At 30.7% G+C, this 14,247-nt stretch overlaps 1 protein-coding gene across 1 annotated transcript in view; it reads right to left on the bottom strand.

Moving 5' to 3' along the window:
• Positions 1–14,247, bottom strand: part of slc7a5 (solute carrier family 7 member 5) — a 30,936-nt gene that overhangs the window by 6,150 nt on the left and 10,539 nt on the right. Inside the window, exons 3-8 of the mRNA XM_051099805.1 lie at positions 8,016–8,121; positions 7,429–7,473; positions 4,793–4,916; positions 4,591–4,694; positions 4,250–4,346; positions 2,021–2,170 (exon numbers count right to left, since the gene is read on the bottom strand). Coding sequence (XP_050955762.1) covers positions 2,021–2,170; positions 4,250–4,346; positions 4,591–4,694; positions 4,793–4,916; positions 7,429–7,473; positions 8,016–8,121 — 626 coding nt within the window. The remainder of the gene's footprint in view (positions 1–2,020; positions 2,171–4,249; positions 4,347–4,590; positions 4,695–4,792; positions 4,917–7,428; positions 7,474–8,015; positions 8,122–14,247) is intronic.

The raw sequence follows: 14,247 nt of genomic DNA, 5'->3' as shown, positions 1-14,247 counted from the left end.
TAATTATTTGAATGCATACAAACTTAATTTATTAAAGTTTATTTTACAGTATTATTAGAATATTTCAATTCTTCTGGTTATCAAATGAAAGCATAAAATATTAATTTAATTTATCTTTTAATCTAATTAAAATTAAATGGAGGTATGTCTAATTATTTGAATGCATAAAAACAACTTAATTTATTAAAGTTTATTTTTACAGTATTTTTTTTACAACATTTCAGTTCTTCTGGTTATCAAATGAAGACATAAAATATTAATTTAATTTATCTTTTAATCTAATTAAAATTAAAAGGAGGTTTGTCTAATTATTTGAATGCATAAAAACTTAATTTATTAAAGTTTATTTTAAAGTATTATTAGAATATTTCAATTCTTCTGGTTATCAAATGAAAGCATAAAATATTAATTTAATTTATCTTTTAATCTAATTAAAATTAAATGGAGGTATGTCTAATTATTTGAATGCATAAAAACAACTTAATTTATTAAAGTTTATTTTTACAGTATTTTTACAATATTTCAATTCTTCTGGTTATCAAATGAAGACATAAAATATTAATTTAATTTATCTTTTAATCTAATTAAAATTAAACGGAGGTATGTCTAATTATTTGAATGCATAAAAACATAATTTATTAAAGTTTATTTTACAGTATTATTAAAATATTTCAATTCTTCTGGTTATCAAATGAAGACATAAAATATTAATTTAATTTATCTTTAATCAAATGAAAATTAAACAAACTTAAGCATGTCTAATTATTTAAATGCATATAAACAACTTAATTTTTTACAGTTTATTTTTACAGTATTTTTTACAATATTTCAGTTCTTCTGGTTATCAAATGAAGGCCTAAAATATTAATTCAATTTATCTTTTAATCTAATGAAAATTAAACTGAGGCATGTCTAATTATTTAAATGCATATAAACAACTTAATTTTTTAAAGTTTATTTTTACAGTATTTTTACAATATTTCAATTCTTCTGGTTATCAAATGAAAGCATAAAATATTAATTAAATTTATCTTTTAATCAAATGAAAATTAAACAAACGTAAGCATGTCTAATTATTTAAATGCATATAAACAACTTAATTTTTTAAAGTTTATTTTTACAGTATTTTTACAATATTTACATTTTTCTGGTTGAAGGCATAAAATATTCATTTAATTTATCTTTTAATCAAATGAAAATTAAACAGTTATTTTTTGCCAAACAAAGCTATTATTAAAATTAAAACATGAAAGAAATATTGTATGATTGTATTTATTTCTTAATAAAATAAAGCAACATCAGAGCAGTCACGCACACTTCAGTGGGTGTGTAGTAGACAAAACCGCGCATCTGTACCATTCACACACAGGGAGACACGCAGACCACGAACGGTTTGTATTTAAAAAGTCTTTTTGATATATATTTACAGATACTACTCCATATCGCGATTTGATTTAAGTGTAATGTCCTGCTTTTGATTAATTCATTCAAACTTTGACAAATTCCATGACATTCCGTGCTATACAGTAAATTCCATTTTTATGACTGGATTCCGTGATTCCGTCCGTGTTTTCTGCTGATGAGTTTAAGTTCAACAGTTAAACTCATCAGTGAAATCAGTAAAGTGTCTACAGGCAGAGAAAGCCAACATTACGGGCAGTACTAAGTACAGTGAATAAAACAAACAATGGGCTGTCGCTAATGAGATCTGGAATGAGAGAAAGATTATGAGCAATAAGCAAATGGCCTCTTTCACTCCAGTGCCTCCAAACCTCATTTGATGAACATCCCTCTGTGTCCGGCGGATGAGCTGAGGCCACTGAGTGCAATGAGAGATTGAATGTGAGAGGAGCACACAAAAGGGCCTGTGTGTTACCAGTCTGTTTGCTGGCTATGTCCGGTTTCAGATAGCGAACACATATATTATGGCAGGTCACTTCTCATGCATTTGAAAGTATGACCTTGCTCACCCTCGCACAATCTGTCTGTGTATGCTAACTAGCTCCGCCCCCTGGCTCACCTTAATTGGCCGTTCCAACTCAGGTTTCTTGTAGCGTAACCACATCATGCCGAGGATCGCCAAGGCGATGCAGAGCCAATTAAAGAAGCTAAAGAAGTTGATGACGGAGAAAATGTCGTTGGAGAAAGCGTAGAGGAGAGTCATGATACACTGTGGGGAAAAAGAAAAGAATAGGTTTAGACTGAATCACTGTGATTTGTGAATCAGTTCAACCAGTTCATTAAAAAGAAACAATTCAAAAGTGTGATTAACTCATAAATTGGACATTATCATCAATTCACACCTTTTCTGAAGAATTTTCATGATTTTCTAGTCATCTGTGGTCACTGAATAAGGATTTTTAAAACATTTGCTAAAATAAAACTAATTTGCTAATGTGAATCAGTTTGACTGATTTTTTGAAAAGGACTCAATAGAATAATTTGTTCAAAAATGGACCTGTTAAACAGATTTGTTGAAAAGAACCGACTTTAAAAAATAATTTAATAATTAGAAATGTTTCTAAAGATTCATTTAAAAGAATTAACTCAAAAGAATGCTTCATTCACAGATTAAAACCAGATAAAATGATTCATTGACAAAGAACTGACTCAGAGTAATTATTTGAATTATTCAAAATAAAACTTGAACTTGTTAACTGATTATTTGAAAAAAAAAAAAAAAAAAAAAAACATTCACTCAAAAGAACGAAAACTGGAACCAGTTAAACTGATTCATTGAAAACAACTAATTTAAAAGAATGATTCAAACACAAATTAGAACTGGCTAAGACAATTGACTGAAAAGAACCAATTCAAAAGAATGATTCACTTTAAATTATAACTGTTCAAACTGAATCATTAAAAAAAGAACCAACTCATAACTGGTTAAACTGAATCATTAAAAAAGAACCAATTAAAAAAAAAACTTTTTTATTTAATTTAAATTAAATCAAATCATTACAAAGGAACCCATTTAAAAAAAATGATTCACTTCAAAATTATAACTATTTAAACCGAATAATTCAAAAACAAAAACTCAAAAAAAGATTCACTCCAAAAGTACACTATTTAAACTGAATAATTAAAAAATAAACTACTTAAAAAATTATTCAATTTAAAATTATAACTATTTAAACTGAATCATTAAAAAAAGAATCAGTTCAAAAGAATGATTCACTTCAAAATTATAAGTTTAAACTGAAAAAAATTAAAAAGAACCAACTCATAACTACTTAAACTGAATAATTAAAAAAGAAACCACTTAAAAAAATGATTCACTTCAAAATTATAACTGTTTAAAATTAATCATTAAAAAAAAAAAACAATTCAAAAGAATGATTCACTTCAAAATTTCAACTATTTAAACAGAATCATTAAAAAAGTACCAATTTAAAAAAAAAAGATTCACTTAAAAATTATAACAATTTAAACCAAATAACAATAACTCAAAAAAAGATTCACTCCAAAAGTACACTATTTAAACGGAATAATTAAAAAATAAACTACTTAAAAAAAAATGATTAAATCCAAAATTGTAACTACTTAAACTGAATCATTAAAAAAAGAATCAATTCAAAAGAATGATTAACTCCAAAATTATTACCATTTAAACTGAATTATTAAAAAAGAACCAATTCAAAAGAATGATTCACTTCACAATTATAACTGTTTAAACTGAACCATTAAAAAACTTTAAAAAATGATTCACTCCAAAATTATAACTATTAAAACCGAATAATAAAAAAACAACTAAAAATGATTCACTCCAAAATATTAACTATTTAAACCAAATAATTAAAAAAGAATCAGTTCAAAAGAATGATTCACTCCAAAATTATAACAGTTTAAACTGAACCATTAAAAAAAAACTACAAAAAAAATCATTTACTCCAAAATTACAACTATTCAAACTGAATGACTAAAAAAAACAGCAAATTCAAAAGAATGATTCACTGTTTAAACTGAACCATTAAATAAAGAACCAACTCATAAAATTGATTCATTCAGCTGTAACTATTTAAAACAAATCTTTAAAAAAATAACCAATTCAATAGAATGACTCACTCCAAACGTATAGCTGTTTAAACCAAACCATTAAAAAACAGAACCAACTTAAAAAAAATCATTCACTCCAAAATTGTAAATATTTAAACTGAATCGTTAAAAAAAGACCCAAAATAATTCCTTTAGAAACTGGACTGTGATTTGTAAGTTGTAGTGAGGGATCTGGTTGGTTTCGGACACCTACCGTAAATATAAGTGAAGGCAGAGGGGTCAGCAGGTCAGGGTGGATCATGGACAACAAACTGGGAAGATGACCTTCTCGGGAGCCCACGAAGAACAGCCTGCAGGCAAAGAGCAAGATACACAAGAGAACGTTTTCTCCGTTAGTTCTGATACCAAACGTCAATACAACAGATCTATTTGGAGATAACCTGACCAGTGTTTGCAGTGGAAAAGCCTGCAGGGTGACTTCAGAACAACACTAACCAGACAGATTAATCAAATAAACAACTTAAAGTAAAGCGATCTGATTAACGCGACACAAGATATTTATAACAAGTGTGTGTTAGTGTTTGTGTGCATTACCTAGATGAAGTAAACAGAGAGCCATTCACAGAGCCAAAGCAGGACAGGCCCACAAACACAGGGATTATCCAAGCCATTGGTCCTAAGTGGTAGTTTCCAAAGTCCTAAAAAACAACTTAATTATTATGTAACCCTAATAAAAAGGAAACGTAAAAGCAACTGAGCTAAATATGAAACAAGATGTCTAAGTGGCGACACTCACCACAGCAACAGCCTCAGATGCGAGCATTTTCTCCGGACTGAGTGTGGTGAAGTAGGCCAGGTTGGTCAGCACATAGACAATGGTGACAATGGGGAGCGAGATGATGATGGCCCGAGGCAGATTTCTGTAACACGTCAGCACATACACCATTACATAATCCACCCCATTCAAAAACTTCACTGTGCTTTTCAATTTACAAAAATTAAATTAAACATCTAAGCCTCTTTTACACAGAGATTCCGGAAAATAAACGGATAATGCGTCCCGTGATTTGTCTCAGAATTGTTTGATTTTTTGTTTGATTCGTTTCGGTCCCCATCCCGTGATTGCTCCTGGGATCAATCCCAGGAAGCGTTTGCGTTCAGGCAGAAGGCATTCTGGGAATTTTATGGCAATTTTCCGGGATCAACACTCTGTGTAAAAGGGGCTTATGGTGCACTTAGTTATTTATTTATTTTACAAATTACCCATTAGAAGTCTGACATGATTCATTTATTCAGTGAGAGGAAGTGTCTTCAAATATATTTAATAAATGTAAAAAAAAATTAGCATACACTGCCCTCCAAAAGTTTGGAAACACCCCTGGTAAAGTGTGGTTTTGGATGATATCAGCATAAATCCTTATCATTTTTTGGTGCACATACATTATAGTAACTTGACATTATCAGTGAACACCAGCAATAATAATTTTCATTTTGATTACATAATAATGGCAATATATACATGTCAAAGTCAGACATACCCCTTTGCCAGCTGTGATGCCTGGTTACTGGTTTAAGCTTGGCCCAGGGTTTTAAAAGATTTTTGTGTCTTAATAGCTACAATAATTGATTGCCAATTAAGTTTAGAATACAATGAATTTAGGCCCAGATTATGCAGAGCTGTAATAGCTGCTAATGGTGGATATCTTGATGAGTCGGAAATTAAAGTTTTTTCTATGTATAAACCGTTTATGTAATAAAATATGTTTTTGTAGTTTGTGTGGTCCCTTATCAGTGCAAAATTAATCACAAAATAAAAAGGATTCATGCCAATACTGTCCAAAACCCCACTTTTCTAGGGCGTTTCCAAACTTTTGGAGGGAAGTGTATATTTAATACATATTTAATATATAAAATATTAGGGCTGCAACGATTCCTTTATTCTGTTTGAGTATTCAATTAAAAAAATCCTTGATTATATTTTGCCCATGTCAAGCATTCCACATATTAAACCCATTTAAAAATCATAGTAAAGCATAATGCTTTTAAGAATTCAGAAACGCTATGATTTAATTAAATAAATACATGCAATGCAGGTTTAATATATGCGTTTTAATTATTCACATGCGTGTAGCTAAGTACGTGCATCTCAGCGTGCCTTCGTTCGCAAAAAATGCTGCTAAACAAACTATCATTTACATGCGTGCAGCATCTCAAACTCCATCTCTGCATGTTGTTGTGAGTTTGGGTTTATTATAACGTTCATCTGGGAATGCAACGTGCGCTATTTCATTGTATTTGTAAGGTAAATCATTACGCAAACACAGGAGAATACATCATTATCTTTCTCAATATGCTAACTGTTCATTGCGATTTCAAAATAAGATTTAAAACCCTCACTCCGTGTTTACACGTTTTGATGTCCACTTAAGAAACTACAGTGGCTGCAGCATTTCTATCATAAAGAAATGGCCCAATATTAAAGATTAAGTGGATATTTGAATTACATGTTGCTGAGTCAATATTAAACAAGGATTAAAGTGTAAAGTGTAAAAACAACTGTCAGGCCCTTGGCGCCCTCTTCAGTCATTTGTTATAATGTGTAATGTATATTAGCTCCATTGTTTATAATACACTATGTATTTTAACAGTTTTGTTAAATAAAACTATATAATTACTTGCTTTTGATACTTTATTTGAACAAATTATTATTGCCTCATTGTTATTACATATGGATTTTAATTAATTTGAAAGACTACTGTTCAGTTAGGGCTATTTTTATTACTACAAAAAAATGTATTATAATTATCCGACTACTCGATTAATCGTCAGAAACAGGCAACTTGCACCATGTAAAATACAAATAAATCAGATAAATAAGCATTTTTTTTACGTATAATAACTGGATAATGACTTGTAATGACTGGATTCTTCTTTTTATAGGAGCGATTTTGTTTTTTCGAAATATTTTATTATATTAAAAAGAATTATAATCACATCTTTAGGGGGAAAATATTGTCTTAGAAAATATTTATTTTTATTCCTTTATTAATTTATTTATATTAATGGTAGTTATCCAAAATAAAAGTCTGTGTTACATATACACATACTGTGTAAACAAACTGTTATTTTGGATGCGATTAATCACGACTAACCGATTTGATAGTACTAATTATTATTTATTTATTTATTTATTTTTAATTTGTTTATTGAACTTTTACAATAACAACAAGATAAAAATACAGGAAAACTGTGAAAAAAACATTGTTTCCCACTCCCCACCCCTGACCATAAAAAAAAAATAAATAAATAAACAGAATTGATAGAATAGAAATAGAACTAAACAAGTTAAATTTTAAAATACATACATTTAAAAAAAGTACTCGATACATAATTATGCTGTAATACACAGTAAATAAGCTAAGCTTAACTTACTTGTATGGTTCGATCATCTCCTCTGTGACAAAATTCAAATAATTCCTGGTAAGAAAAGAACAAGAAAACAAGACAATTTAAATAATTTAAACACATCCTGTCCTACAAGTTCAACTCTTGAAGACCAAAAAAATTAAGAAGAGAGAAAATGAGAAAAGAAACTATACTAATATGTAACAAAGAATTCAGAGAAATTAATGACCAACAAACAGTTTAAATTCAAATAAGGGAATATGTGTGGACTTTTGTGCATATTATAATGCTTTCTTCTACAGCAGCAGAATATGCAAACTATAAGTCAGTCGTTCAATTGATTTCCATAAACGCTGTGGTGTTATCAACAACTATATTGTTATGTGAAATTGGATTTTGGGCCAATGACATTTTATCATTGGCCAAAAAAAGAGCAAAATATACTGTATGCTGTTGTAGTCATGTTAAGACAAAAAAAGATTTGGATGTAAAAGATATCTTGGTTCACATGGTGTATCGTTAGATTTTACTTGTGATTTCCCTTGTTAAAAGTCAAAGTCTAATTTTTCCTGTTTTTCACCTAGTTTCACTCAAATCTACTTCTGTGGTCCTACCATCCTCCATATGCAAACAGCCCACTGTAAAGAGCCAATCCGATGTTGCCAAAGTCCGTATTGCTTCCTTTGAATGAATTTGCAGGCAGAAGATCAGTAGTATCACCTGCAACAGAAACAATCAGAGCGAAACATGAGATTACAATGCTGTTACAAACTATCAGGAACATTACGTAATAAAAACAACCCATAAAAGTCATAACATCCGGGGAGTACTTTGTAATTCCCACAATATTTTCCCATGGGAGGAACAAACAAGCTTGCATGGAAAAGCTTCAAGGTGGACGACTGCTTCCCGCTATCATAATACAATGAGTTTTCAAAATCATCATGCTGACATTCTCAAGGCCTAGTTGTGGGCAGTAGGTCTGTGCATGAGGGGACAAGGTCACAGATGTCACATTAGAGTGATGGGAACACAAGAACTAAACAGAAAATGTAGGGTTTGCACATTCTTGAACACCAGAAGCTCGTGAATTTCCCACTGGATCAACAGATGAGCGTAGTGTTGTTTCAGACTGGGGCCGTTCTCAATCTCTCCCGTGAGAAAGCCGGGGGAGATCAAGCCTCTACATACGTCCATCTCTCCAAAGCCTGCGAGCTGAAGAGTGACGAGGGCTTTCCTGACAAGACGGCGTAAAGGTTCAATTTACGGTTAAGAAACACTGCCACTTTAAAGGACTGGCCCAGCAGTCCAACGATTATTGCAAGTTCAGCAACAAACATGCAGGTATATGCAGGTATAAAGACAATAAAAGAACTAGTTTAACAAGTTTGAAGAAATTGATATGGATAACATAAGGATTTGAGACTAAATCATATACAAGTGATAACATTCCACACGGGTTTGATACAATGTAGTTTCCCGTTTGCTTTCCTTCTTTCGTTTGAGAATGTGTGGTTGTTTGTTCTTACATTCCTCAGCAGCTCTTTAACACAATAGCATCAACTGATTTAATGCCCTAATTTGCATATTTCAAGGTTTAATGACCTTAACGACCAGATTAATCGCAATTAATCACATTAGAAATGAAAGTTTGTGTTTACATAATATATGTATGTGTGCTGTGTATATTTTTATTTATATATATATATATATATATATATATATATAAATACAAACACAAACATTGTAATGTTTAAGTATATCTAATATATATCTATATGTAAAATAAATCATATATAAATATGAATATATACATGTATGTGTAAATATTTCTTATATATATATATATATACATATATATATATATGTGTGTGTGTGTGTGTGTGTACTGTGTGTGTATATATAAATACACACAGTACACATATATATACACAGTACACATATATATATATATATGTAAACACAAAGTTTCATTTTGAATGCAATTAGTTGGCAGCACTGTTAAAATATATTAACATAATATTTTATTTTAAATTGTAATAATATTTCACAACATTGCTGTTTGTATTGTATTTTTGATTAAATAAATGCAGCCTTGGATTATTTATTTATTTATTATTTTTTGTAATAAATGAGTAATGATGTAATAAGTAATGAGTAATGATGCTAAAAATTAAGATTTGCCATCACAGGAATAAATGACACTTTAAAATATATTACTGCTGTCGAATCTATTAATCTATCAATCATCCAAAATAAAATTTTGTGTTTATGTAAACACAAACTTTTATTTCGGATGCGATTAATCGTGATTAATCGATTTGACAGTGCTAAAATATATTAAAATCAAAAACATTTTTAATTTTAAATTGCAATAATATTTCACAACATTACTGAAGTTTTGATCAAATAAATGCACACTTTGTTTATTCATTTAATTTAATTTATTTTTAATAAATAAAACAATACAAATATATTGGTATATTTAAAAATGAACATTACTCAGATTTAATAAATAACGTAAAAATATTGTTTTTTGGATTGTTTGTTTTTTACGTTAGCTATCGCATTAGCTAACATTAGAAGGACTACAAAGGATTAATTCACTTCCAGAATTAAAACTCACCCTCACCCTCATCCAAGATGTTCATGTCTTTTTTTCTTTTTGAGGAAAACATTTCAGGATTTGTCTTTATATAGCAGACTTCAATGGGGATCAAGGGGTTAAAGGTCCAAATTGCAGTTTCACTGCAGCTTCAAAGGGCTGTACACAATCCCAGCTGAAGAATAAGGGTCTAGTGAAACAATCTAGTGAAACAATCGCTCATTGTCTAAAAAGAAAAAAAAATTAGATACTTTTTAGCCACAAATGCTTATCTTGCACTAGCTCTGCAATGTGCGCAAAGGTCACACGCGGTTAGTTTTTCATCTGTGTACTTTGGTTCAAAAAGGAAGGGAAGGGGGAAAAAACTTAATCTTCAAAATCGTCCAACATCATTGTTTTACCATTTTTTGTAAAAGGCATTTGACTTTCTTTGCACGTATGCATGATCTTTCCTACATAATGTGTGAAGTCGAGCTAGTGCAAGACAAGCATTTGTGGTTAAAAAGTATATACATTTTTATTTTTTCAGTAGATAAGACCCTTATTCCTTAGCTGGAATCGTGTAGAGCCCTTTGAAGCTGCACTGAAACTGTTATTTGGACCTTCAACCCATTGATCCCCACTGAAGTCCACTATATGGAGAAAAATGCTGGAATTTTTTCCTCAAAAACCTTAATTTCTTTTCGACTGAAGAAAGAAAGACATGAACATCTTGGATGACATGGGGGTGAGTAAATTATCAGGAAATTTTAATTCTGGAAGTGAACTAATTCTTTAACTTGTAAAGGTTATCAAATTATTTCCTGTGGCAATAAATTGAGACTAAAAGTAATTTAGGTTTGAATTTAGCTGGACTTCACTTCAATGAAGCCTAAGGGATCTGTGAATATACCCAATGTAAGAATGATTGTAGCCAAGGGCAAGCTCATGTGAATCAGTGCGATCGATGGAGGCTAACACCGCCTGGTCACATGACATTACAGGCGAGGTGTGTGTGTGTGTGTGTGACTGTATGCCTAAGGGAGTCAGCCACAGAACAAGACCGAAAAGCCTGTATAAACTCTTTATATAAACTTGAGTATTACAGGCTCAGACTTGAGCTTCACAGAACTATACGGCAGCCCACAGGAGCCCGATCTCTGTCCGAGAGAAATGCTTCGACAGCAGATCTCAGCTTACACAGCCTAGATTTAATCTGAAGAGTTCCTAAAAACAACACACTATCTCAAAAACACACTTTTCTAATAGACAACAGCGCAGTTTGTGAAGGCGAGTAATTTGAGCGTCCCGCACAGCATCAGTTGTGTAACCCCTGTCACATCAATCTAGACAGCTTAATGAACAAATAGAGTCATCTGAGAGATAGACAGGAAAACTAGGGCATCTGGTCAAATGGACTTTTGCATGACATAGTGGAAAAAGTGTATCGTCATATTGTAGTATCAAACAAAAGAATGTTAAAATGATGCTTTGGATCAATCGCAACATTTTGAGGTACAAAGTAATAAATGCTGTTCTCTGGCCCTGGTCAATTATTTTCTCTATGTTTTCTATTTTTTCAATGTTTATTTAATAATCTACTATATAATCTCTGTATATTTATTAAACACTACCAGTCAAAAGTATTTGAACAGTTAGATTTTTAATGTTTTTTTAAAGAAGTCTCTTCTGCTCACCAAGTCTGCATTTATTTAGTCCAAAGTACAGCAAAAGCAGTAAAAAAAAAAAAAAAAAAAAAAAAAAAAAAGTGAAATATTTTTACTATTTAAAAATAACTGTTTTCTGTTTGAATATATTTTAAAATGTAATTTATTCCTGTGGTTTCAAAGCTGAATTTTAAGCATCATTACTCCAGTCACATGATCCTTTATAGATCATTCTAATATTCAGATTTGCTGTTTAAGAAACAATTATTATTATTATGTTTGAAACAGCTGAGTAGAATTTTTTTCAGGTTCCTTTGATGAATAGAAAGTTTAGAAGAACAGCATTTATCTGAAATAGAAATAGTTTATAACATTATAAATGTTCAGATTTATTTAATGTTTAAACATAAAGTATCCTTGCTAAATAAAAGTATTAATTTCTATAATTTTCTCAAAAAACAAAAACAAAACAATTATACTGACTTCAAATTTTTGAATGGTATAGTGTAAAATGTTTATTTCAGAAACATTTTGGATCTTTCGATTCGTCAAAGAAAAAACTTAACTGTTTTAAATATTGATAATAATAAGAAAAATGTTTCTTGAACAGCAAATCAGCATATTAGAATGATTTCTGAAGGAATAAATTACATTTTTAAATATATTCAAATAGAAAGCAGTTATTTAAAATAGTAAAAATATTTCAGAATTTTACAGTTTTTGCTGTACTTTGTATCAAATTAATGCAGGCCTGGTGAGCAGAAGAGCCTCTTTAAAAAACAAAAAAATCTTACTGTTCAAAAACTTTTGACTGGTAGTGTTGATCAAAAGTGACAGAAAAGACATTTATAATGTTTCTAAATATATTTAGATTTCAAATAAATGCTGTTCTTTAAATAATAAGAAGAACTGTTTCTTGAGCAGCAAATCAGCATACAATTTTATATTATTCGCTTCCCTTTATACAAATAATACAGACAAAAAAAAACGGCTGTTTTTAAATTAAAATGAAGGAAGTGTTGCACAACCTCAGAAGTAGTGCTGTAGTCACGCTGGTGTCGTGTTGTGTTTCCATTCTGAACATTTATTGGGCATCATCATTTTTCATTTTTGTTTCCTCCTTTTTCTCTTTTCATGTCAGCTCTCAAATATAAGCAATAACTATCAATACAGTAGAAAAACGACTAAAACATAAAAACTTAATATGCTAATAAGTGGGCAGAGTCTAAAAAGCATGCAGACTCTCACTGTCTTTGTGTGGGTGGAGCTCCAGTCCCAGAAGGGCTCAAGATGGTTGATAAACCACGAGGTGTCCTGTTGCATGCGACTGTAGGTTTTAGCAATGGCTGAATGCAACATAATTAAGCAGTAGTGGCTTTCTCAAAACAAACACAAGCACTAAGATACACACTGAGACCTTTTCTGGCCTTCTAAGGTAGATAAGTCTATTACGCCGTCAAACAGAAGGTACTTTGTGCACAGAGACTGACCAACAGAGAGAAAATGTCACTGAGGAAGATGTGAATTAAACAGCTTTTCAAAAGAGAGGATAATTGTCAGTTTAGCCATATACATAAGTGAGGACAGTTCCATAGACGTCTATCAGGACAGGGAGGGTGTGTCTATCTGCGGTTCAAATTTACAGCCATCATTATCAGGCTTCGTTTTTTCTCACAATCACTTTGCATTCGCTTATCTAGCTTGCACACAAATGCACCCGATAGCTAGCCAGCTGCCTTGCATTATAACTAAAAATGACTCATTTAAAACACTCTACATAGGAATCCACCTCAGAAGGAGAGCATCAACTAAACATGCAACTGCTTTGAGCAGAGTTTTGGTCTATTCAAGTCATATCAGAAAGATCATACTGAATGCACGTGAATGCCACCACATGTGTGTAGAAACTCTGAGTTTCTAGGCTTGGGGCGTCTCTTTACGCAGCAGATGCGGAATCTCGATATTGATGGTAAATTTGTTATTATGAATGGAATTTTTTTTCATTTACGATAAAAAGTTACATATGCAAAATATGATATTGTGCAATTATGATACAATGTATAATGATTAAATTTACAGCACCTTCATAACTTAAATAAAAACCTAATTCATTTTGTAGTAGTTTTGTAAAAAAAAAGGTACTTTGCCATCTTGCTCTGACCAAAGTGACTTATACACACCTGTGGATTTAACTTTATTATAACAATTATAACTTTATAACTCATAAACACTGACTTCCTATGAGGGAAGCATTTGATTTTTACCATGTGGCTAAGCTAAAAATGCAGTACTCATAAAGCACAACTGAAAATCAAAAACTAAACATTAAAGTAAAACTTAAAGTAAACATAAATGTATATAATTAAAACCAATCATTTTAAATTGTAATAATAATAATTCACAATATTACTGATTTTACTGTATTTTATATGCAGTCTTGGTGTGCATAAAGGACTTCTTTCAAAACATGTTTTAAATGTGACCTATTGTGCCCCTTTACAAGACGTAATAGTCCCAAATGTCCCCAGAATGCATCTGTGAAGTTTCAGCATAAAATACCGTAGAGATAATTTATTATATATTTATATATTTTGA

The sequence above is a fragment of the Labeo rohita genome, chromosome 25, assembly GCF_022985175.1.
Source record: "Labeo rohita strain BAU-BD-2019 chromosome 25, IGBB_LRoh.1.0, whole genome shotgun sequence".
NCBI classification, from domain to species: Eukaryota; Metazoa; Chordata; class Actinopteri; order Cypriniformes; family Cyprinidae; genus Labeo; species Labeo rohita.
This window is presented reverse-complemented; position numbering and strand designations above follow the sequence as displayed.